The sequence below is a fragment of the Spea bombifrons genome, chromosome 5, assembly GCF_027358695.1.
Source record: "Spea bombifrons isolate aSpeBom1 chromosome 5, aSpeBom1.2.pri, whole genome shotgun sequence".
Taxonomy (NCBI): Eukaryota; Metazoa; Chordata; class Amphibia; order Anura; family Pelobatidae; genus Spea; species Spea bombifrons.
Genome location: NC_071091.1, coordinates 3,727,824 through 3,755,412, shown reverse-complemented (window position 1 = coordinate 3,755,412; position 27,589 = coordinate 3,727,824). Strand labels below are relative to the sequence as shown.

General features: G+C 40.2%; 1 protein-coding gene across 1 annotated transcript in view; it reads left to right on the top strand.

The window, feature by feature from the left end:
- Window positions 1–27,589, top strand: part of CRHR2 (corticotropin releasing hormone receptor 2) — a 149,496-nt gene that overhangs the window by 3,555 nt on the left and 118,352 nt on the right. The window contains exon 2 of the mRNA XM_053467955.1: window positions 22,665–22,758. Coding sequence (XP_053323930.1) covers window positions 22,665–22,758 — 94 coding nt within the window. The remainder of the gene's footprint in view (window positions 1–22,664; window positions 22,759–27,589) is intronic.

Below are 27,589 nucleotides of genomic sequence, written 5' to 3'. Positions count from 1 at the left end.
CACTCAGCTGTTTTCATGAAAAACTATTTTTGGCTGTAACATAATTGCAAAAGTGTTTTCTAACCGTCAATTAGCCTTTTAAACTTAACAGGAGTGATGGGAGTGATAAAGGGCCATTGGAACACAGGAGTGATGGGAGTGATAAAGGGCCATTGGAACCCAGGAGTGATGGGAGTGATAAAGGGCCATTGGAACACAGGAGTGATGGGAGTGATAAAGGGTCATTGGAACACAGGAGTGATGGGAGTGATAAAGGGCCATTGGAACACAGGAGTGATGGGAGTGATAAAGGGCCTCTGTACTCCTATGAAGAGATTCCATTAAAAATCAGCCGTTTCCAGCTACAATAGTCATTTACAACATTAACCCCGTCTGCGCTGGATTTCTAAAGGGCAAAATCTGCTTTTCTTTCAAAAAACAAGGACAACTGACCCCAAAGATTAAAGATTGAAGATTAAAACAGCCACATCATGGGCTAAAATATTTATTTCTGAATATATTTGTTAATTTAACCCCTTAATAACAAAGCCTGTACGTGTAAGCGAGCCGTTTCCGCGTCGGGTGTAAGCGAGCCGCCTCCTCTTGTCCATCGATCCAGATCCACAACCTGTTGCTAATAACTCTTTCTTTGTAACATTGTTTAACTAGAACTGCCACATTTTAGGTAGATAAGTGATTTTTTGGAATTACAGTATTTAAAGTATTTTAATGTACCTCCTCGTATTCAACATTAAACTGTCCCTTAAATCCTCAGTCACTAAAACACCGTAGATTTTCTCTGGGCAGTTACAATTTGTAGACTAAAGGCTACTTGAAAAACGTAAGAGTTTTTGACATTAAACCCTGACTGCATCCTTTCTGTGCTCCTTTCATTATCCTCTTTTGGTAAATGTCTGTTGGACAGGACTGGACAGCGAACACCATGTACATGATCTACTATAAATGCACAATTTAGCCATGTTGAAACATAGAATATGTTGGCAGATCGGCCCCATCCGGCCCCCTGTCTAATCTGCCCGTTTCTCCTGCTGTAAAGACTCAAACCTTAATCAGTCGTTGGTCTCGTCTTAGATTCAGGAGCCGTATGTCTATCCCATGCATGTTTAATCCCCTCACTGTATTACCCTCTACCACTTCTGCTGGGAGGCTGTTCCACTTATCTACCACTCTCTCGATGGTGCCAGAGCTGAGCTTTCCAAGCCTTTACCCTTCCTGTTTTGGAGTCTTCACTGTGCGCTTGTTGTGGTTACAAGGCACGCATAGATCTATTATTTTGGTTATCTTATTTAATAATTCCGTGTTTTCCATCTTTTTTTTTTTCATGTAGCTCAATATTTTCTTCTCCGAACGAACGTTGCCGGCTATTTCTTCGGAGTGACTTAAGTATCACTTATTAAGATTAATCAGCGGAATGCCGAAAGCCTCTTAACATATCCATAGTTATGAAAATACTAGAATGTGCGCGTTAAATGAAGTGCTTTCCCTCTACCTGCGATCTGATTGGCCGCCGCGTGTTACCCCCGCACGGGGCAGTGGGAATGTAAAGCAGACTTAATTCGGCCGGCCTGCAGTTTCTATAATCCCGTGTCGGCTGGACTGACACCGGCGGGTATTACAGCAATGGGAACATTGTATTTAAAATGCCGCGTTTCACATACATGACAGCTGGCTTCCTTTATGCCGTGACATTTCTCGCTTTCCACACGTCCGACGAAACATATACACGGCTAAATGACATGTGTAAGCTCCTGCGGTCTGGCTGATCAATGCACACTGACGCTACTGACGGGGCAGATATTTTCCTACAAATACCTGGAAAAACGGACAGAAATTCATCCCTGTAACGCCGCTGTTTGATTGAAAAGTTATAATGAATTATTCTGAAAATATATATTTTTTGCAGTATTTTATTCACACAATTTAATTTAAAAGCCATTTTCTGCATACATTATTGGGGGGGCTTTTAGGGCTGTAGAACCCTACGATACCCTCATACCCAGCAAACACTCTGAGCTCCTGGGAAAAAGGGGCATCAGGGAAGGAAGTTTGGGGTCCAAAGAGGGACTGGCCACGTCAAACAGAGACATTTGGGATGCATGCGAGACCGAGTGGGTCTGATAGATTTGATTAATGGAATATATAGAAGAGACATTAAAGAAAACCACGTGTATCATCTGCTAAAGTGTTTAATAACTTTTATTATACAAAAAAAAAAAGCCGTGACCACTGTTAAAATAATAAAAGAAAAATAAATATAGAAAACCTTTTAAATCGAAATTTTTGATTTTAACAAAATGAACAACAAAAATCCGGAAATTATTAGAGTGAATCATTTTGGTGCAAAAATTGGAGGAATCAGCAGAATTCTTTTTGTAAATTTAAAAAAAAAAAAAAAAAAACCAATGGAATTTTTTGATTATTATTGTGAATGTAATCTTTGCTGTCATATAGTTTTTGAAAAAGTATTTAAATATTTAAAAAATGTAAAAATGTAAAAGTATTCAATATTTTAGATCTTTTTTTAGCAGCATTTTCGGTATTTTAGGGTATTTTTAGCATTTTTTAGTGTATATGTAAAGTTCCTCTGCTCTTGCTTTATATAGTGATTAGAGAACCGGTACATGCTGTAATCACAGACTATCTCTAAGTCACCGGCAATAAATAACAATAAGTCCTTAAAAAGCCCCATTTCCCAGCTACACGGGGCTTCTTTAGCAGGGTCGGACCGGCCTACCTGCATACCAGGTTCTGCTGGCCCTTTTGTGAATAATTTTGGACTGGTTCAGGGAGGCAGGAATGCAAAGACGGCTCTGGCAAGCTGTTTGGGGGCACAGAGAAGCTGACAATGACTGTGGTTGGGTATTAGAATGAATTAGGATGTTGGGGGTATGATGATCAGGGGCAGCCCTACACTAATACACACATAATAACACCATAAACATACATATACACATACTCACTAACACACATACATGCATACACAACACACTTACATATACACATACACACCCCTCTAACATCAAATGCTTACACAAACGTACACACACACAGCTTCTCCAACACCATGCACTTATACATACATACATACTTACACATAAACGAAGTGCACGCATGAACATTCATACACCTAAACATACATGCGCACACACAATCTAAAACCATACACTTACACACACACAGCCTCTCCAACACCATACACTTATACATGCATACATACATACATACTTACACATAGCCACTCTAACCCCGAGCACTTACACACATAAACTAAGCGCACGCATGAACATTCATATACCTAAACATACATGCGCACACAATCTAAAACCATACACTTACATACAGCCACAGCCACTCTAACAATATACACTTACACGCATGTACATACACACATTCACTCTTCCACGTGTGTCTCCCTCCTTCAGCTCCCCTCTTACACTCTAATTTTGTATTTAGGAGAGCTATAAGTTTATTTGCCCCTCTGTTACCTTCTGTGAAAGTAATTCCCGGTTTTAGTAACTTTGTGTTCAGTAAATTATTTAAATACATTGGAAAATGGTTAATTTCATATTGAGATGTTTTTTTCTCATCATTGGAACTCTAGCACGGCCCGGTCCATCACATGATGTCAGGGGCCGCAGTGATATTAGGAACCATGTGGTTTCATACGTATCTTATTCAAGACTATTCCTTTCCCCCAAATATATTAAAAAATGCAGGGTTTGTGCCTTTTTTTCAAACAAAATTTATTGGGGGTGAGAACTGGTATTGAATTATTTCCAGGGCTGGTTTTAATTCCCAGTCCGGCCCGGTCTTTAGGGGGGACTTCTTTTCTATAATACTGATATTTTACTCAGACCTTTATATTTTCCGCATATTGATATAAAAGGCTGCTTTCTTCTAATTAAATACAATTACTGCAAAAGCAGTGTGGTCCATTCACTAAGGGTTGAGTTGGACCAAATGGACCCGAGATATCTCCTTTCACAAGGGGTATTCTCTAAAGCTCACTTGGGCCCAACCAACGCTTAAACTTGACAAGATCGCTCATCGCTTAGAACAATGTGGAATTCTGTTCCAAGAATACTGAGATTTGCCCCGGGGCGGTTGAACTTTGAAGGAACCTACTGCCATCACGGCTGTTTCCTTACCCCCCAGCTGAGCTCCCGAGCTGGATCCCTGTGGATCTCGACAGAGACGGCTAACCGCGGAGTGAGGTCCAGAATCAGCCCAAACTCACTCAAGCCCAACGTTAATCAATGTTAGTCTCATTAATCAGAGTGTTGATCCTCATTAGAAGCTAACGTTTGAGTCTTGGTGACTAGAAAAGAATGGGCTTGGTTCGCTGGTGTGAAATCCAGTCCTGAGCACCACATGCCCTTCGACTTAAGCCTGAAGAAGGGACAACATGGTCCTCAAAGCCACAATCTTCTTACTTCTCAAAGGTGCCCAATAAAACTCTAATAAAAAATCTAGAATAAATGTCTGAGCTACGATGTCCATCTCCTCGGCGATGACTCAAAGTGCCCGTCTTGCCCTTTTGTCGATCAATTTGTTAGTCCTTTTTGAAATATAGCTGCATTGTTCTGATTTTGGAATGTCGGGGACTTTGTAATATTATTTTTTACTATTAATTCACTAAATTATTTATGGGTATTGTTCCAACATTCCAAGAGAATGCCTTGTAAATAAAAAAAAAAATTGAAATAAAAAATAGAAAATAAAAAATGGAATAATATAAATTTTTGTGTTATTCTGCAGCTGCAGAAGGAATGCCCATGGTGCACATGGTGGTGAATTCTGGCCTATGCTGACTCCTATGCTCTATATCGGCATCATCGCTCAATGCGCTGGTTAAAAAGGATACCACTGCTCTCCCCAACTGGCCCGTTAACACTATGGAGGATTGTGTTGTGTTGATCCAGCCTCCGTAGTTCACTTCTGTTCCACGCGGCGTGTCCTTAAAAGTTGGAGTGCCGAGATATGGCTTCATATATGGAGCTCAGCAGTAAGGACGGCGGCACAGAGGGGTCGGATGATGGCGCTCTAATGGGTTAGACCCAGGTAAATACGGCACTGGGTGGCCTAGATGTTTATCTTCCAACACATATATTTATAGTGCATGATCCCTTCTCGTCCCAATGCACGCACTCTAATGATCATACCTGGGAACTCTCTGCGTTCCACCCAGAGACTCTGAGCGAAGCGGCGCTTCTCTGGTTCACGGCCCAATATCTCCGGGTCGCGGACACAACACGCTCCCCACCCATGGCCGCCCAAACCCAACTCCATACAAATATAAAGTGGTTGGAGCTAGCCCCGCCCACAATATCACCAGCCCCGCCCACCGACCTCATTGGCCCCACCCACCGACCTCATTGGCCTATCCAAAGACAGAGTGGTTCGAAAGGGATTCAGAGCCTAAAGTTCCCATGTGAGAAATGAATAGGTCATATAGGTGCCATATAGGTCCTACACTTCTTTCTTTATAGTATATACTTGAAAAAATACTGTAAAGACTACTAAAATCTTTCACAATATTTCATAAAATTTGGTTTTTTTCCAGGTAAGAACATTTCACCTATGCATTAGTACACCTAGTGCGTAGTATAATGTATAGGTGAGGCTTATCATTCTTCAATGTCAAGTCAATGTAATGAATGGGCCCCGGGGTGACGGGTCGTTCCTACTAATTCTTACAATTTTTGACACAAACATCCCGCCAATCATCCAAAATGAAGCTGTTGACTGACTTTGTTGACGCCGCTGCATGATCTCTCCGTGCGCCAAGGCAGACGGTCTTTCATCACCAGACATGGAACGCGTTACTGTTTCATTTTGTTTACCGAACATTCCACGTCTGCCATTAATCACGCGTTCATTTATTACGTTCCGAATGTTGTGGTTACCTGACTGCATTCAATAAGTTCAATGACAGAGCTGCCAGGTAAACCCACAGCATTGATATCCCTCACCGTGACAAGAAGTGTTTCAAATAACAGGAACAAACACGGGATGACTAATTATCCCCTTTCAACAAGAGAAATTGATAAAAAAAAAAAAGATTAACATTTTCTGACCTGGACCGATCTGCGTTAGATCGAACGTGCTGTGTCGTTAAAGTCTGATGCCCCAAGCAGCCTCAATGACGAAGAAAGCATATTAAAGGACTTTAAAAGGTCACAAAGGAAAAGGAAATTGAATAAAAATATGTAACTAGTAGACTTCGGCGCCGGTGAAGTCTTTGTCTTTGGGGGGAGGGGGATCTTCATATTCTATGAATATTTGCCCGTTCCCGGTGTTCGTTTTGGGCGAATATTCGCTTATCTCTTCGTTTTCTGTTACTCTGTTATACATTTGTTTCATTCATAGGTTCGTGTTATGAATGAGGGACAGAGTTGGATCATTCATCCGAATCACCGGAAGCGAATGTATGAATCAAACAAATGTATAGCACTGTAACAGTTACCAGCAGCACTGACATAACTGCATTCACACTGCAGTATGAATGGGAAAGGGCCGCCGCTCTTCATTGGATGATGCCAGACAAGCCCCCGGCCGGCGACCAATAGAGCCGCTCTTACAGACCTTTAGATCCTGGGGCCAAAGCCGGGTTTTCCACTAAGTGATTAATTAAGGCCTGGTTAAGCCTCGGTGCCACGGGTCAGAGTGTTAGGGATCTATTTTTCTCGCACTATTAGCTTTTCCTCCCTTGTGGGTTGCTGTATTAACCCCTGCTATACTACCAAAGACTTAAGATAAGCGAGAGGCATCTCTTGGCCTTCGTGTACATTTACCCACCGCCATATTCGTTTCTTCGGCATTCGGTCTAGTAACTAGCGACAATGCTGCAGCTCCAGAGCTGCAGCTGACCACCACCTACACTGTCCATATCTCACGCCACTGATTGGCTGATACGTAATTTATTTAAAAATGGGAATTAATTAGGGAGAATCTTGTATGTAGAGGGTAGGGCAGGATGGACGATTTAAACTACATGCCCAAAGCTTCATCACTCAGATTCCAGGCAAATATCGGTCAACCATGAACCATATTGGACTGATCTAGATAGTTGCAAGGTACCGTGATGAAGAAGCATGCCGGGGAACCTTTGAGTCTGCCCATAGGCTATTAGGCTAATTAAATCCCCATGTTGGCCTCTACCTCCTTGGTTTCCACCATCTTTCCCATGGCCACTCACCCATGGTTGTCTATCCCAGCCGTGCCACACTATGGAAAAGGACCAGGTGGGCCGTAGGGTTCAACACACCGAGGAAGTTCCCGTGTATTCAGAAAATGCCGCGCTGGGACTGGTACAATAGCCACATTGATACAATCTGGGAACATACACAATGTCGTTAATGTAGTTGATTATTTTTATCATTTATTTATGCAGCACAGCGGTTTACTCCGAGCGTAACGTAATACACATGGCTCAACAAACCCATCGACAAACGCATACAATAAACAAATTACCGCAAAGGATCAACAATGAACATTTCTCAAAATATGGGCAACTGGGTAACAAAGTTCAAACGTGAATTAGTTTAACTTGAAACAAATGTGTGTGTGGGGGGGCGTTATGTTTTACTTCTGGCTTTCTGTGTGTGTTTTTGCTATAAAAATGTAAAATGTGCTTATTTTTGATCATCCAACATTACAGAGAAATTTCTTATGTTTGCAAAAATTACTTCTTTTTCCAACAATAGAAGAACCCAAATCACTTCTTTAAGTATCTACAAACAAAGTAATCCTGCAGCAACTGCTACTTGTCTAAAGATTTTAAGATCAGAGCCTTAGACGGAGACTAAAGGGCAATTGTGAACATGGGGGGGGCGGTAAAAGGAAGTAACACAATAGAAAGCCAATATTTAAGTAGCTGCCGTGATCGTGTTTAAAGTCAGAGGATGCGTGAAATAATGTCGACAGGGGCATTATTCTTCAGAATACCGTGAAGTCACGCGCAAGCGCAGCTAGAGGAAGCACACGAGATGAGACGGGTATTTAAAAAATATCTGACAGCTCTGACGGACAAGCTTCTGGTCAATTCAAGTCATAGATCTTCAAGGTCACAAGGATACTTGTTACATAGTTACACAGTAACGTCTAAAGTGCCTGTTGTGTTGTTGCTACGCAAAAGAAAAATGGCTCTGGAGACCATGGTCTTCCAGAAGTCTTGAGGTCTTCAGTAATCGTAAGCAGGAGAGCAGACCTGGGAAGGTATGGATGGGATCCATTTCTCCTGGAATATACCTGTTATCAAGTAATGTGTGCCATGGGTCAGGTGGTCTTGTTGGGAAGTAGGGGACATCTTTGCTCTAGATGCCACAGATCTCCTGCTGAGGATGGATGTTGGTCCAGAACATTGGAACTTCTCACCTATGTTGGCCTGGCTATGGTCAGCCATGAATGGCAGAACGTGAGAATGGATGGAGTCCACCATCATTCCTCCTCGTTCCTGAAGATCAAAGTACTACCTCCCAAGGCCTGGTGGTGGATGGATCATTGGGAGTGTTCTAGCTATGGTCGCAACATGAACAGCAGATCTATCAGCAGCTCGGTCCTCATAGAACAATTTTGAATACAATACTGGAGGAGAAACATTCCGCAGGTCGTCATGGTGATTGCCCTAAACATAAAACCAAACGTCCGAATTGCTCCACTTTGCTCTGCCTAGCAACGAGACAAGAAAACTTTGCTTTTTATAAATTTTTTTAATTTTTTTTTCTTTCCAGAAATGCATCGACAATAACCGTGTCACAAAAAAAAACCCCTACTCCGTCCGAAAGTCCATTAAATGTCAAGAAAAGGACACGAGCTATTTCCGTGAGACTCCTTACTCCAGACCGCTTTAGTAAATGGTGTTTGGCCGCCCAGCCGTCTGTGTGACATATAGAGAAAAACCCGAAAGCTCTTCCAAAGGTTCCAAAGTCCGTGTTCTAGAATAAAAACTAAATTCCCTTTTATTCTCATTAAAGTCCCGCCGTCGCCAGTCTTCAATATACTCCAGAAGGATTCATTAAGTGCAGACCCTTTAGAGTCTTTTACCTAGAAAGGTTTGGAATACGGAATCCTTTATACATCGTTTTGAAACGATAACAAAGAAGTAAATGTTTGAAGCCGTTGCTATATCTTTATAATAGTAAATACGTCTGCGGTGAGATGATGTATCGAGGGTTTTTAGGGTTTACAAAAGGAAGGTTCTAGAGCTTAGAAGTTGGTGGCTCTAGGAGGACTTTTCTTAATAGCTCCTCTGTTCTTATGGCTTTTCACTTACACATTCTACCTTGTACATAGGCTTACCTACACACACTCACACACACACTCACGCACACACTCACACTCACACACACACACTCACACACACGCTCGCACATTCCTTACACATAATAAAGGTTTTTAATGGTTTACAAAAGTAAGGTTCTAGAGCTTAGAAGTTAGGGTCTCTAGGAGGACCTTCTCGATAGAAGCCATGTTCTGATGGCCGTGTGCGTACGCATTCCTCCTCGGACGTACTCTTACCTGCACACACACGCTCGTACATCACTTACACATCACTCAAAACACAAACTCACCTATACACCACGAACGAGACCGGCTTGGCCATTGGGTACACTTGAGAAATCTAGAACACTCTTGACAACCACAAACAGGCCATGGTTCTCTGATATCCCAGCTTGGGTATAGGCGACTCCATGTATTTCAGATCCATTACCTACCTGTTCTCAGGCGGGATGTATAGAATTACCGGCCGGCTGGAAGCTCCTGGGGACTGGCATTGCGCAGTCCCGATCTAGAACGTTACTAAAGTGATTACTAATCGCGAGAATCCCATGTGGATAGCGTTTCAATGCGAATAACCGCAAGCAGCTGTTCACTGGATTCATTTTGGGTTGAAGACTTATTTCACATTTCTGCATGTTGTCCGCGCATGTGCAGGCAGGAATGTGGGCGAAGCACCATCTGACTCCAGTGTTCCCTGTTTCTTTGGGAACTTTCTAAAAAAAAAAAGGGGTTTAGATTTTTTTATACCAGGAAATTATTTTTGATTCAGCGCAGAATATATTTAACTCCTCGGGCGCTCGATACTGATTGGAGGATATCGGTTATACATCAGCGCGGCTTTGAACCTATTCCGGTTTTACTGCCCACTTGTTTATTTCAAAGGAAAGGATTTAAAATCGGGGACATTCGTCTCGAGGCGCTTTCTGTTACTGAATCCGATACGGGGCTCTTAAAATATCTGGAGCGTTTTGTGTAAAAATAAACCGGTAAGTTTTCTTTTAGAATTCCGTGCGTCGCGTTCTAAAATAACAAGGTTATTTTCTAATCAGACGCTGCAACCGTTTAATAGATCGGCGGAAAATTCTGGGTTTTTTAATGTTTTTTATTACAAACTGCGTAGGGTAGGGGGCCGGGGGGGGGCGAAAAACGAACCTCGCAATATGTAGGCCGACATCCCAAAGGGCCCGTTGTAATGTATATGATATAATCGCCTACTGCCTGGGCCTTTCTGGTATAATCACTGCCAGCCCTGCCTTGGCGAGGGTTCCGCGAGGGTCTCACAAGACCCCCCATATCCAGAAAACCATCCCATTGATTACTAATAACCCCACCTGGGAACTTCCAGGCTCCAGCTAACCGGAGCCCTGCCTTTTCAGAATATGTGGGTCACCCCGCCATTAGTTGGTGGTCCGGCTGCCATTGGTTGGTGGTCTGGCTGCCATTGCCTTGTTTTGCCCAGTTCTGTATGTATCTGCAATATCCAATAGGATACTGCCTTCAGTAACCAATGGCAACTCACCGTAGCTCCGTCACTACCTATGACTATCCTGTGATGTAAGGAAGTTTTAGTTTACTAAGAATGTGGTAGCTATGTGGAATGGCCTCCCAGCAGAAGTGGTAGAGGGTAATACAGTGAGGGTATTAAACATGCATGGGATAGACATACGGCTCCTGAATCTAAGACGAGACCAACGACTGATTAAGGTTTGAGTCTTTACAGCAGGAGAAGCGGGCGACTAGACGGGGGCCGAATGGGGCCGATCTGCCGGCAAAGGATACGTTTCTATGTTATCCTATTCTAGTCCACTCACCTGTAACAAGTACAAAAAAAACTTTTTTATGCACATGGTTGCCATTTTACATATAATTACAAAAACATACGAGGAACGTTCTATACACAAAGAAGTAGCTATGAATTATAGTCACATTTAAAAAGAAATAAAAAAAAAGATTAAATAAATATTAAAACAAAAATAACGAAATGAACAACCAAATTATGGAGGCTTTAAAGGAAAAAAAAATGAAAGTAAATTAGTATAAAAAGCAAATGACTACGTGGAATAAAGTACTTTTTAATGAGGCTCTTGACAAAGCTAATTTCCTGAAAATTCTCAAATTACCTTAAAACATTAAATGTAGGACAACGTTTATTATAGTAATTTCAGTCTGCGGAGGAAATGTCCCCCCCCCCTCACAATTATAGTAACGGCTGCCTGTGATTAATCGTCCACTAAAAAAAACCCAATCGCATCCTCTTCAGCCAAACAGAATACATCTCGTATTTCACATCGATAGAATTTTAATTAAAATTTATAGTTGAATTAAATAAATGTAAAAAAAAAAATTAATTTTTTTTTTTTTAAATAAAAGACATTTTTTAATGGAAAATTGCCGACTTGTTTAATATTTGCGTTTCTGACTATAGTACAGTAATTTCATAATTATTGTCTCATGCTGTTGTGGTTTTATTGTACTATAAATGTTTTTTTTTTTTCCTTTTAAATTAAATTATTTAATTTTAAAAATAAATTTTAAAATATGCACATAAATTCTTCTTTTGCATATATCAGGATTCTGTGTTTCTTACCCGCTTTGGAATAAATCTTAAATTTCAACGTTCCCCCGATACAAAGTAACTTTAAAGGGCCACTCGCTCCTACAAATTTTAGCAATAATAATTTATTTTAAATTTCTGTTTTGTTTTTTTTTATTGTTTTTTTTGTTTTTTTTATTAAATTTGGTTTAAAATTTAGTGATTATTTAACTTTTAAGGAAAGTGAGATTTGTGGCAAAGAATGGTGAAATCAGCATAATTATTACTTTCTAAATTATGAAATCCTCACTTCTCCCACAGGAAAACAACAACATAATGGGGAGGAATAATCATGCAGATAATGAAGACTGGATGTTAAGATGGTTGTTCGCTAATAAATATCAGATATATTTGTAAAATAAATTGAGTTATTTATGGTTATTAATCATATAGATTATGGGGACAGGATATTAAGATCGTTTCTAATACATATTGCTCATTTTGTCGTCTAAGTCCCACCGCGTCGTTCATTTAATATATGGAGCTGAAAATGGAAGATTTGGGAGAGTGATAGATCCAATGTAACCGCCTAGTGTACGTTTTTACCAGGAACTGGAGAAATCCGGGACAGAAAAGCTTTTCAGAAGACCGGGCAAAACCATCAGGATTTGAAATGAATATTTTTTACTTAAATAAATCATATATTTTCTTGGAATCAACTGTTTTCTTGGAATATTGCAAGGTATAAACACCATAGTGAGCCAAATGGAAACATACACTAAGGATATATATATATACACAGACAGACGCAGACACACACGCTACTGTTCAAAAGTTTGGGGTCACTTAGACATGTCCTTGGTTTTGGAAGAAAAACAGATTTTGTCCATTAAAATAACATGAAATGGATCAGAAATCCAGCACAGACGGGGTTAATGTTGTAAATGACTATTGTAGCCAGAAACAGCTGATTTTTAATGGAATCTCTTCATAGGCATACAGAGACCCTTTATCACTCCCATCACTCCTGTGTTCCAATGGTCCTTTATCACTCCCATCACTCCTGTGTTCCAATGGCCCTTTATCACTCCCATCACTCCTGTGTTCCAATGGCCCTTTATCACTCCCATCACTCCTGTGTTCCAATGGCCCTTTATCACTCCCATCACTCCTGTGTTCCAATGGCCCTTTATCACTCCCATCACTCCTGTGTTCCAACAGCTCTTTATCACTCCCATCACTCCTGTGTTCCAATGGCCCTTTATCACTCCCATCACTCCTGTGTTCCAATGGCCCTTTATCACTCCCATCACTCCTGTGTGCCAATGGCCCTTTATCAGTCCCATCACTCCTGCGTTCCAATGGCCCTTTTGGACACTGTGCTGAGTCGGCATGGCCCTCCTGAGTCTTAAGGGGCGATATCAGTAAATGGCTTATAGAGCAGCCGAATCGGAGGGTCTGCCGGCGCCCTGGACCTGCTGTCCTTGACCTGTATAAGCGGCCGTGGCATGGCGCGGGGGGAGGCAGCCCCATTGTATCCGCTCTCCATTTATTGTTAAGAGTCTAATTTTTTATATTAAACGTTATATAATCTACGGAATCCCCAAATCCTTTAGAAACAGATGCGGCCAAAGCTCATTCTTTTCCATCTTGCTACCCGCATGACATTTATTTCTATCTGGGGGAAATGCCAAGCGGTGCATGTTAACTGGGGGGGGGGGAAGTAAAAATAATAATAAAATGCGTGCTTTCCCCGCGTCCGATGAAATATTCCTATTCATCCACAACGCATTTTCCGCCTTAATTTGTTGTGTTGAATCCATCAATCAGCAGCAAAGGCCCTTTCCGTGAGTGGGATCAGGAAATGAACATTTCGTAGCCCGGAGCAAGACATTTTTTTGTTTTTTTTTGTTGTTTTGTAAATTGTATGACATGTCAAACTCATATTTTAACATCTAAACCTGAATCTGCCGGTTTTCTTTTTTTCTGGGGAATTCGGTAATTTAATAGGAGCTTTCGTTAGGATTTTTATCTGCTAATAGATCATATCGATAATGTCCTGTCACAAAAAATCAGGGTCGGAATGATGAGAAATTGCCGATGGCGATGATAGCTCGGGAAATTAGACTGACTATACAATGTGAGGCATACGCATTTGTGTTCCTGTTATTTTACTTTACTGAGAGCGTGGTAGGTAAGTGGAACAGCCTCCCAGCAGAAGTGGTAGAGGGTAATACAGTGAGGGTATTAAACATGCATGGGATAGACATACGGCTCCTGAATCTAAGACGAGACCAACGACTGATTGAGGTTTGAGTCGTTACAGCAGAGAAACGGGACGGGGGCCGAATGGGGCCAATCTGCCGGCAGATTTTATGTTTCTATGTTACTGGGTTGTTGTTTTTTTTGCGCTAGTGGCTCATGCGCAGGAAGTGGGTTACAACTTCCTGTTTGGGCTGACAGGGGGATTCCAATCCTATCCGCCCCGAGGGATCATGGGGAACGGAAGATAATTTGCATAAAAGGAAAACTTGCAAAGGTTGGTCTAAAAGCTCCCAGTGAAACAGCCCTGGGTTGTCTTCTTTCCAGAAATATGAACTTTGCAGGTTTTTTGTTTATTTGCTTGTGATTACGTTAAAAACCTGCATACTAACCACGAAAATAATGCAAGACTCTGAAACAACCGCATTTCCCCTATAAATGCCGCAAAAATAGTAATTCTTACATATAAGATCATTCTAAACTCAAGGCACTTAAATGAACCCCTTAAGGACAATGGGCGATCTCTAAACCCATTGAAAACAATGCATTTTGAACCCGTATATGTACAGGCTTTGTCATTAAGGGGTTAATGTATTTTGGTCAACTCAACTACATTAGTGACAATTATCATAGCAAAAATGTGGACTTTTTAATTTTTTTGATACATTATTCATACCTAATGTTCTAAACATTGTAGGGAAGGAATCCATCTATCGGTCATAGGTGGCCGCGAGTCTTAAAATATCAGGACCGCCTCGCGTTTACTCAAAATTTGCTACTTAGTTTTTTTTGGGGGGAGGGAATGCCCCAGCCCAGTATTCACGAACCATTGTCTTTACGCTGACAATAGTTTAGTCATTGTGTTGGCTTCTTTTGATCTTCACCTTATTCTTCTGTGTATAGTAACTTCCGCTTGGCTCTTGCTCATTCACCATCATACCCTCTCCTGGTGGCACCCTGTCTCTCCGAGTAAACCGCTGCTTTCCTGGGTCTCCGAGTCACCTTCCCTTTCCTCCATGCAGGAGACTGGAGTTTGGCCGTGTCCATTACCCTCAGAAGAGGGAGAGCTTCGTGTGAGGGAGAGCTTCGTGTGAGGGAGAGCTTCTATTGAGGGAGAGCTTCATGTGAGGGAGAGCTTCATGTGTTCTCCAGTATGTCCAGCATCCGCCTGGGCCCTTGTTCTACCAAACGAAGTCCGTCAGAGTCGCATTATAAAAACAGGATCTTAACAAATCCCACAATTTTCTCTGCTGGTTCAACCATATTCTGAAGGACAGGACCAGCCTTAGAGGTCGTATCATTCCAGGGACACAATGTTTCTTCTCCACCATTCAACCCCCATTCAATGGCGGTGCCCACGGCAAGATTCATAGCCCTAGAGGTTACTTTATAAGAGGTTTTGGGGCATCACCTGCCATCACCCATGGTGAGGAGCACATGGGACCTGGGACCTGGGACCTGTTGGGTTACAGAGAAGGCTATCCTTAAAGAAGAACAGGTTGCCAACCCGGCAGAAACCCAGACATGGTTTCCATTTTGTTTCAAAATTAGCTCACTACCATATATTAATAGCACAAAAAAACACATATATATGTAAAATTCTGTCTAGCGCTATATTTAAACTACTTTTTAATAGGGATTTTTATAATCAGGGGCTTAAATAGTTATTAAAGCGGCAGCGCTAATTTTTGGAATGGCCACCGATGTGTAGAAGGAAGGGATTCTGGATGAGGTTATAAATTACAGCTGAACGCACGGCGTGGCTCCATTCCAAGCCGCTCCTCGGTTTCGGCTGAGTATACGAATCCACGCTCGTTGATAAATGGCTTTTGAGGTTAGAAATGGCAATTGTTTAATTGTTTGGGTTTGAAGATATTTTTTTTTTTTTTTTTTTTTATTATTCCGGGGGTTTTGGGGCGAGTAGACGTTCTTTTCATTAGGATACAATCACATCGCTAAATAGCTTTTTCATTAAAAACGAGACTCTGTAATTACAGTCTGGAAATCGCGTGCCTCCTTATTACCCTGCCTCGCGTGATTTTGCGGAATGGAGCCGATTAGTAACATAAAAAGAAAAAGAAAAAAGAAAAAAAAAGCCCGGACTGTTCTGCCCGCTGGATCTTGGAATCTTCGCTCTACGGGAAGATGGTGCAATTGTTAGAACAATTATTAAGCAATTATTGTTATATTTTTGGAACGGAAATACATATTTCTAAACCAGGTAGTTACAAATCCCTTGTTTTTAACATAGAAAACGACAAAAAAAATTAAGTTTTTTTTACATAAATAAATAGTAGAAATATTTGGGGATTGATTTCTCTGCAGCTGCGGCAACCAAGCCTTTTAACCTATTAGTGCCCTCTGTCACATGACCTCTAGCTATAATTAAGCAGAGCCTTAGAAAATATGAACGGAGCAAAATAGGAAAACAAGGACAGGATGGGGGAAATTTATAGGATTTACATTTTTTTTTTCTACGCAATGAATATAACAAAATAGGCATGGAAAAAATGTCATGAATTACTATTACTGATTACCTCCATAAAAGGTGTGTGATGATAAAATAAAATGTACAGGACTACAGTTGACACGTTAGTTTAATCTACTTAATGTGTTCCAATAAAGAATTTAAAAAGTTTAACTAAGTTCATGGTAAATTGGCCAACCTGTGATAATTGAAACATCCAATTGTACAGCACTGCGGAATGTGATGGAGATATATTAAATATTATTATTATTATTATTATTATTATTATTATTATTATTATTATTATTATTATTATTATTATTATTATTATTATCCTGCAAGACATTGATTATATGATGGAGATATATTAAATAATATTATTATTTATTATTATTATTATCCTGCAAGACATTGATTATATGATGGAGATATATTAAATAATATTATTATTTATTATTATTATTATTATTATCCTGCAAGACATTGATTATATGATGGAGATATATTAAATAATATTATTATTTATTATTATTATTATTATTATTATTATTATTATTATTATTATCCTGCAAGACATTGATTATATGATGGAGATATATTAAATATTATTATTATTATTATTATTATTATTATTATTATCCTGCAAGACATTGATTATATGATGGAGATATATTAAATAATATTATGTATTATTATTATTATTATTATTATTATTATTATTATTATCCTGCAAGACATTGATTATATGATGGAGATATATTAAATAATATTATTATTTATTATTATTATTATTATTATTGTTATTAATTCCAAAATGATTAATCAATGTCTTGCAGGATAATACATAATAATAGCAAATTTAAAAAATAATAATAATAATACAAATAAAACACTCACCTTGTATTGTAAATATAATTATTGTGTAGAATTGTTTATATATTCTGTATTTTTTATGTGGTTTTTATATGGTAATAAATTAAGAAAAATCCATATAGAAAAGATAACAAACTCTTAAATAAATGTTTAATATATATTTATATCTTTATTTTTAAACATGGGACAAAAATAAAATGTTTATGATCGGGCTTAACAATATGGAGCTATTCGGCATAGCAGCCGGCTGCAGTAAAGTCTATATATATATATATAAAGTCTGTATATGTGCATGTTTTAACCCCTTAAGGACAATGGGCGGTCCCAAAACCCATTGAAAACAATGCATTTTGAGCCCGTACATGTACAGGCTTTGTCATTAAGGGGTTAATGCTGGTTATAACACACGATTGTTGTTGTTGCTGTTTTTATTACTTAAGTTATATATATATTTATTTTTTTTTGTTCCATCTCTGCATCTCAAAGTTGTGAAGATGAAATGTATCTTGTTAAAGGGAATTTGGCGTTGTATCGGTTGTTTGAGTTCTCGCTCGGTTCTCTCAGCCCAGTCTACTAGACAAACAGCGTTCTTATCGTAATCCACTGTGATAAGAGGAGGTATTGATAGCGTTTTATGTTATAAGATGCTCGGGAACAGACTTTTTCTCGATAATACCGAGTGGTTAACGGATCTCCTGAGCCCTTACGTGCTTTTGGAGGTCGGTTCAGAATCTTCTATGCTGGCCCTGTATAAAGCATGTTTTATCACTTTAGATCTGGTCTTCTATACGGCTCATGGCCCTCACTGGGGCAGCGCAGTGGGACAGTGCCTTGAAATAAAGATTGTCCTAGCCTACACTGGTGCAGAAATAATTTCAGATGCATGGAATATCCCTGCAGAATTAACTATTTATTTACATTTTTTTTATCATATTAAAAATAAAATATAAAACATTGCTCTAATTATTTTTTCAAATAATGTTTTCAGACAGCCCCAATCCAATCTAAAATCAATTTGACTCCTTGCCATACTGTCTGTGGGAAACAATAGAATGGCTCAGTCTTAATCACCAAGTTGGACACTCTGACTAACGAAAGTCTATGGAGGGACGGACTTCATTAGCATCGCCATAAAGCATCAGCTCAGTGTGGTGACTGAGCAAAGAAAGTCCCCCAAAATATCACATGACTGACAGCAACGGCGGCCCCAGATCTGCAGATAAAGGGAGTTTATTGGTGACTTTCCATTTGAGGATCCATTAACTCCTTAAGGACAATGGGCCGTCCCTAGACCCATTGAAAACAATGCATTTTGAGCCCGTACATGTACAGGCTTTGTCATTAAGGGGTTAAAATGCTTAGAATTTGCATAACACTATCAAAAAAACATAAAATGTGATGTTTTTATTTAAACCGGACAAACTATCTGATCGTTTCTCCTAAGCCGCCATAGCCTCTGTTTCTATCGATTTCATTTTTCAGACTCTGTTTATGTAAACTTCACTTAATTTTCGTTTTTTCTACTCATTCCCATGCTTGTTTCTTTTTTTTTTTTTTTTAAAGCATCTGTCACTAACATGACCAAAAAAAAAAATGTAAACAGTTTCTGTGTATTTGCAGAGAACATTCGTCATAATTCCACCCCAAGGTCAAAAGCGGGTAATTAGAACGGGAGAACTTCCGAGTCAAGTCTTTAAAACCAGACTAAATGATCTACAAGTTTATTTGCGAAATACTCCGCCATTAATCGCCTGCCCTGGAAGTCACTGGCTCCATCCTTTCCTGTCCATCCAGAGACGGTCGGTTTTGTGAGAATAATGTTCAGGTTGAGTGTTCTCCGTCCCGTCTTCGTTGGATGCGTTTCCTATGAGAACTTTTTTTATTGACCTAGTTTCATGAGTGTGGACCTGATGTCTACAAACGTCTTTGTGTTGTTTTGTTGGTCAATGTAAGAGATCTCCGTTTACCGGTAAAAGGTACTTCATATCACAAGGCGGTCGGTGGCAAAACTTTGCCGGTGCCTCATTTTAAGGTCATCTGGTGCCGGAATGGGGGAGACTAAGCTGCCCTGGCACTTTGGCCAAATGATGCGCCCAACCAAACGTTCCCTTTTTAGAGTTGCGCATCTTGCGGCCGGACATTTCCAGATGGACTCTGTCTGCTGTTGAAGCTGTAGATTGGATAAGTATGGGGAGCTAGAGGTCCATCGGGCATTGGTCTGGGGCCATCAGAGGAGTGCTAAACGTTCTGTCGCACCCTCTATCTATCTATGGTTATGGAGGGAAAGAAGGGACGCATATCCCCACTGGGGGGAAGCAGGGTCCAGGAATAAGAATATCGGGGACATGGGCCCACTTTGGATTTCATTGGACGAGTAGCAATGGCACATTTTCTTCATTCCACGAAGTATGGCACCCCTGGCTTAAAAATACGTCACAAAGCCTACCCACGACCGCTACCCATACCCCATAAACATGGATCGGGATGCGTATTAGGTGCGCTAAATCGTTAATCTCTAAAGAGGAGGAGAAAATGATGACATCGTTGTGATCAGCCTAGTAACACATATTGGATTTCTATAAACTATAGAGGTTGAGACCCATAAAATAAATCACGTTGTGGTACAGCCAGTGAAATCACCTCTTTTGTGCCGGAACGAAGGAAACAAATATGGTGTTTTTTGTAACATTTGAATTGGTTTTTTTTTCTATAAACGCACAAAGTGATTTATTTGCATCTCTCTTGAAATACAAACAGGGTTGTGTTACTCCCAGCGGTAAATCAATATTATTTCACAGCCGGTGGGGGGGGGGGGTCGGCCAATCATGGTACAATCCGCTCCTTCCAGCCAATCAAAATAACCCTGTGTCAACCTTAATCTGCGCATGGTGTCAGATAAAAGGACCAAAGAATGCTCAGTATGTAGGTAAATAACATTGAGATGATTACTAGTGTTTGGAAAAGAAAGAAAGAAAAGAAAGAGAAAGAAAGGAAGGAAGGAAGAAAAAAGGAAGAAAGAAAAAAGGAAGAAAGAACACCTTAATAATCTCTTTCCTACCACAGTAGCCATTTCCACCAATAGACAGTAACCTTTAAGTATCTTTACGTTGGCCCACCTAAAATTCTCAGGGTTTGATGCCAACTTTCACCTTTTTTTTACCCCAGTCTTGGGGCGACGGAACTGATTCTCGGGGTCACACAGTCTGGAGCCGGCTCCTTCGTATTCCACTCTGATTTAATGATTTCTGAGCATCCCAATGGTGGGATCCCTGCTTGAAGTCAGGTGACTTCATTCATAATATCTTTATCCTCCTCACAGGTAACTATGACTATGTCTTGAGACAAAAAAATATATACATATATATATAATTTCAATGGGAATACCTTCCTGTCACTGATTGGGTGCTTTGGCTGGTTGCCATTTTGGAAGAATGCATATTAAATTCCTCACAGAGGATTAGCGTTACTCACAGGGTACTCTGTAGAAGTAGAGTAATGTTTCCTTTAATCTTGTATTATTGGATCATTGGAATTTACTGTTATTTTACAGGTTTGTGGATAGAATATAATGAATTTTAATTATGAAATAATAATTATTATTATTTAATTATAGCCATATCCCACCTCTTATTCACCCTTTTTAGCTGTGGCTAGAATAAACTTCTTTTTTTTAAAATAAAAAGATTAATATTAAATATAAGAAGACTAATAATTGCGCATATAATTGCATATGAGCCTTCATATACAAATGCCCCCCACCCGCCCGCCCCCCATATATCATTTCCAGACAGCCGTGTGCGTAACGTTTGTGTTCCCCGGATTCGTTTCCGTATCGGACCTCTCTGTAGCCGTGAAGGATTTTCTTGCTGAAATTATAAATGAACTGGCAGGAGCCCAGGAGGCCTTCGCTGACAAACCGGATTAAATCCTCTAAGCGGGGAACGGAATCCAGCGCTGCTACCGTAAAGGCGCGTTCCCAAATCGCGTTCCACGTCAGAACGTTTCATGCGTGTAACCTCTGACTGCTATAAAAACCGAAAGAGAACCATTGAATACCCCCCATTGTGTCTCTATCTGCCCTGCTTGAAGAAAGGTGTGGATCTATCTACTCTGATTAGTTACTAAATGCAACGTTAGAAGCATCACGACAAAAAAAGATGAAACTTTCCGCAGAAATATAAAAAATTTTACCATTTTCCTTTATTTTTTACCATGTTCTTATATTTAGCTGGGAACCCTTATATGTCATGTGACCCTAAAGTAAGCACTGATTGGTTGCTGCTATAGAAACGGGAGAGGCTTCTGAAAAGGTTCTTGTATTTTGTTGTGATGGAACATTTTTATGGAGGGCCAACTTTGGTGGGTTCCTCAAGCGTGGTATTTTGGAATGCCTTTGTTTCAATACACTGTAGCACTGACAAAGTTAACTCTGGTATGTAAGGGATTTATAGATTTTTTTATATGTTTTTTTTTTAAAGACAAAAATAACCTGTTCATCCTAATTTTCATTAAAACAAACAATAAATAGTTTTCTTTGTGATCCTTGAAAAAAATAGTACTTACTGCCCTTTATTGTTGAATAAAAATGAATTAATATAGTTATGTCTTTCTCTCTTTCTTCCCTTGTATCTCTCCTTTTACGCTTTCTCTCTCCCTCTTTCTTTTTCCTCTTCTTTCAACTCTCTTAACCCTGTTTCTTCTCTCTCTCAATATTTCTTCTTACCCTCCCTTTCTTCTTTCCTCTCTCTGTTTCTCGCCTCCTCTCCTTTTTTTCTTTTTTCCCTCTCTCATTTCCCCTTATCTTTCTTCTATGTCCCTTTATTCTTCCCCCTCTTATCTCCCTCTTCTCTCTCTTGACTCTTTCTCTTCTCCCCTATCTCCACCCTGTTTCTCTTTTAACTCCCCCTTTCTTCTTTCTCTCTTTTTTTCCCTGTTAAAGCTCAACATCATCTCTCAAAAAGACAAAAAGAAAACATCACAGTGGGTAACAGGCTACTGGTGGCAGTCAGGACTGCCCAATTTACCCACTTGGCGAGACCCAAAGACCAATGATCAAAGACAGTCCTGCGCGAAGTTTGCTCAGGGTAAAAACTGCAGAATTTCGTTAAATTATCAGGTCCATCCATCAATGACGTAGAAGTAAAACAAAACTTTTAAAGAAATGTCATTCATTGCAAGTCATGTGAAGTAAAACCGGTTTTAGTATCATTTCTAAGCATTCATTGCGACCATTGTTGTCCTCTCTAGATAATTCTTCACTGCCAGTGCTCAGAAAACCTGTCCCTGACCGATCTCCTGGAGCGATATTGTGAAGCCATATCTGCGGTCTACAACAACACAGGTACCGGACTCTCACCTCTCCCGCACCTGCTGGTAACACGCGGGGGAAACCTCGGCATGTTAGAGATCGGCTTCGCTTTGAAACGGGTTCAACATCATATTCCTAATGCTGGGATTGTGTTTTGAAAAGTTGCCCTATCGCTATGCTGATTGGTCCAATTCGCAAAATGTCATACGGCCAAATAAGGACACTTTTATTTTCGGGGTGATGCTACTGGGGGCGCTAAATCAAAACTTTGTCATCTTTTAACAGTTGATTTTGCCACTTAGTAAGAGATTTAGGAGAAGTTTACAATTTATAGTTTCTTAAATCTCTAGGCAGGGTAGTGGTGTTTGACCACGCCCACTCCCTGCCCACTACCCACCCAGGTTCCACCCACTAGGGTCTAACTGGAGCTAGCTCCACCCCTGAACAAAAGCACACTCAGTGAAGGGGAGGAGCTCTGGGTAGCTGGGTAACTAACGCTGGGTTAACATTTTTATTGAAATCTGCATTTTTCTGTAAGTCATTTTAATTTTTATGTAAAAAAAAAAGTGTAGATTTGGGTAAACACCTCACATTCCCTTATACCCTATCTTTGTCTGTACAGCACGCAATGTACATACATGTAATATGCAAATGAGCGTACGTACATGTGTTTATGCGCAGTAATCTGTGTTGATTTTCTGCCATCTAATGTGCGATATTAAATCCGCTATGTCTGCCAGGGCTGCCGTGTTTGCTGTTCGTAATTAGTTTATTTTTTTTGGTGTTTTGTCTGTTTTATCCACATTGCCTTTCAGTGTTCAAGTAAACTTTCTTTTTCCAAAGTCACATGTTGTTAATAAATAAATACTCTGCATCCAAAGGCTGTAATTGAATAAAGTGACTAGTTGACAGCATTAATGTATATTACACATTATTATATAACGGTATTAACCCCTTAATGACAAAGCCCGTACATGTACGAGCTCAAAATTCATTGTTTTCCATGGGTTTAGGGACCGCCCATTGTCCTTAAGGGGTTAATGTTATTGTATGTAGCGGGTTAATAGTATAATATAATATACTAGATATTACGTCCTCAACTATTAGTTGAAATTATGTACATCTAGTGATTAACAATGTATCCTACCACGTTCAATAGTCACAACTGCCGTCCAAAGGTATACCACCCAACTGTCCCTCTATAGGTTTGGCCAGTCCCTCTTTGCGCCCCAAATCTCTGATGCCCCTCTTTCCTCCCTCTTTTCTAAGAGCTCGGAATGTCTTGGTGGGTATCAGGGTACCAAAGGGTTCTACAGCCTTAAAAGCCACAGTACAGCAGCAACAGAAAATAGATTTAATGGATCTAATAATACAATTTTGTGGATCACAAAGTTCCATAGAAAGTCTTGGTAAAGCCGATAACCCCCCTAAAGTAAGGATCTTTTTTGGGGGGGTTGTTGGAAAGTATATAGTTAAATAAACAATTAAAGGGGAAAAAAACAATGAAACTGAGAGTTGTAAATAAGTGACAAGTTTACAATATATTAAGAAGCCTTCATCTACATTCTGCAGATATGCACGGAATCTTAAGGGTTAATGGCGATTTTCCTGCATTCTGGACCAGACTCTTAAGGGTTAACGGAGATTTTTCTACATTCTGAACCAGACTCTTAAGGGTTAATGGTAATTTTTCTGCATTCTGAACCAGACTCTTAAAGGGTTAATGGCGATTTTCCTGCATTCCGAACCGAATGTACCCTTATAGTGGCATTTGTAAGAGCGAATATATTGTTACCGCTGTTGTTGTTACAATGTTATTACGGCGATGGACAGCACTCAGCCTCCAGCGAGCCCCTAGTAGCGGCTTTTCTGTTGAGTGCGTGACCTTGGACAGGATTGTGTTGAGTGCGGCACTTATTGTAATTACTAAATGTGCGTGCACTTTATTACAAGAAAAGTAACACGAATGCATGGCTCTGTGTATCGGGAATGGAATACCCGTCCCATTGTATCAGACGTTCACCAATATTTATTTCTTTACCTGGAGAACGAGTCTCACGAGCCCTGACGTGCATAACGTGAAAATTAGGGCAGAAACAAAAGGCGAGGGCGGCCCTGCTCAAAGGAGCTTACAATCTAAAAGGAGTCAGGATGAATCGTACAAGAGGTAAAAGTGCCAGTGTTTGAGATGGGCCAGCCGTAGACGTGTAACTCATTGTAAATATTACGTAATAATGCTGATAAATAGAGAATCAGAGCAGGAGTGAGACTAGGAAAGGAGCGGCAGAGATACAGGGGTCGGCTCAAGGAGCAGGTAAACAAGAGACCCCCTGGACCCTTAAACTCAGTAATTAACAAACATTTACACACACTCTTACACTAACACACATACAGTCACGCTAACACTTAAATCATCATGGCTGATTAAGTTTTTTTTTTTTTTTTAGTAATATATCCCACTTTCCAAACGCGTTTTTGATAAAATAATTTTTTTTGGGATATTCTGAAGCACACCATTGTGTATTTAAAATATTCCACAATTTCCGGAATCCACAGCAGAAAAAGTGGATGTCATTTTTGGTTAATAAAGTGATTTGTTATGCTAACGGCATCGGGGATATTTCGTACCATATAGGTATACAGACGCTTCAAGTTTCTCCACCTATTGGAAAATAAAATTGTTAATGATATTAATGCAAGAAACAAAAATATATAATATGGCATGACCTAATTCCTTTAATACATCCACTGAAGAGAGCGACGTATACCCCAACAGATTGACTTTTTTTTTTTTTTTTTTTTTTAGATATTCCATCTTAATTCCAATGAGGTTACAGGTAGATAGGTCAATAAATGTTTTAGCACCTTGTGACCAGAGGCGTATTCCAGGATAGTAGGTTTAGCGGCGATACGTTATGCATTAGGAGTGCTGAGCTACTTTTCTGCCATATTTGTTTTGGGCTACGGTGTTCCTAGACAACTTGGCCTGGTTCAGTGCGGCCTAGCCACTTTTTGACGAGCCATTTCACGGACAACCTCTGAAGAGTTGTTCCTGGGGTGTGGTAGAGGGGTTATGGCAAAAGCATGATTATAAGTGTGGTGGGGATGTGATTTTATAAGGAGACTGAAAAGAAGTGAGTGGAGAGAAGAGAAAAAAAGGAAGAGGGAGAAGAGAGAAAACAGGGAGATGGGAGAGAGAAAAGAGAGAAAAGAAAGAAAAAGAGGAAAGGAGAAAAGGAAAGAGGAAAATAGGCATGAGTGAAATTAACAGAAGAAAGAAGAAGGGGTGGGGGAAGGTCAGGTGAGGCTCCGAGTGAAACACTGTTACAAGAGGCTCCTTTATATATATGGCGACCCATACCCTGTTTACCGGCAGAAGACCCTTCTAGGAAGCATTCTATAAACCTTTGCTTTTTGGTCTTCTCTTCTGTAATGAAACAAACAGATCCGACATTTTTACAGAATTCCAAGCTGTGAAAATTTCCGTACAGTGCAGCGATTTTTGGAAGACTTTAGCGCATACGTTCGACTTCGTGCAACCAATTAGCACAGACTGAATAACCGTATTGACGCTAAAAAAAAAAAAAAAAAGGTCCAGTCATAACAAATAAGATGTATTGACAGGAAAAGCGTTCCATCACCTTAAATGAACATAAAACGCATAAATAGGAACAACGAGGGCGTTGCAAAGAAAAAAATGCAAATAGAACGCTCTTTGTAATCATCGAAATGATTCTCAATTAGTTTTGTCAGCTTTTCCCCATTAGTAACTGATCTGATGATTACTGTATAGTTAATCTCAGGTAAAATAAATACACTCTGAATTATTATTATTATTACGGTCGGATTCGGGTATTTTAATGTTGAATTATTTTGTAAATTAACACCAAGACAAATAGAAGAAATTTGGCCGCAGTCGTCTTCTTCTCCCCTCTCCAACACCAATCAAGAGGCCCGCAAGGAGCCCGTCTTCTGCTTCTCGGCTAGAAGGCCCAGCAGGAGACGTGGTTCTTCCATAGAATTTTGGAACCTTGTGACTTGGCCTTTCTTCGTGTGGGGAGGGGCAGACCCGGAACGGATAGTGAGTGGTGGCAGCCAAAAGGGAAACCCACCACTCACACCAGAAAAAGCTTCATCTATTGACCATTGCCCTGGAACCCTCGGTGGCACTTCCAACGACTAGAATAATGCGTAAAAAAAGATACAAAACCTGATCCACAGAAATTGACGGTTTTGATAATGCAAACAATGTGCATGCAAGATAAACAAACAATAAATAAAAATGAATAATTGGCCAATGAGGCGTGAGCCCGTAGGCGGGTAATAATGAGAAATTCCTCGCCGTATCAGCTAGAGGCCAGAGTGGAGGGTCGTGGTAAAATACCGTCTGTGTCGGGGTACTGTGCATGGCCGGTGCTACGTTCAGGCGGAGGCAGGCCTGTGGCGATAATACAAGCACCTCAGCCTCCATGACACTTTCGACCTCAGGCCAGAGGACCGGCAGATACCCGAGCTAGGGGATATTACACTTAATGAAAAGTTATTAATTATAGGGAAGAGACCCTAGAGAAGGGCCTAATAAAAAGGCCGAAATAAAATTCTCTATAGTAGAATATACAGTACAGGATCGGGCTGGGCCGGTGAGCTTATAACAAGACATTAATTAGTGTTATATAAGGGACCAGGCGTCAGTTATCTACCTCGAGTGTGGATAACAAGCACTTAGCATTAATGAAGGGGCTGCTCGGCTGTGCGGATGATATCATTAACATACGCAGTGCCTGGGGGGGTTACTATGAATCCGCTACGATGATAAGTTTCCCTCACCGAGGTACGGCTTACTCGGGCGGCACGAAGTAAGTGC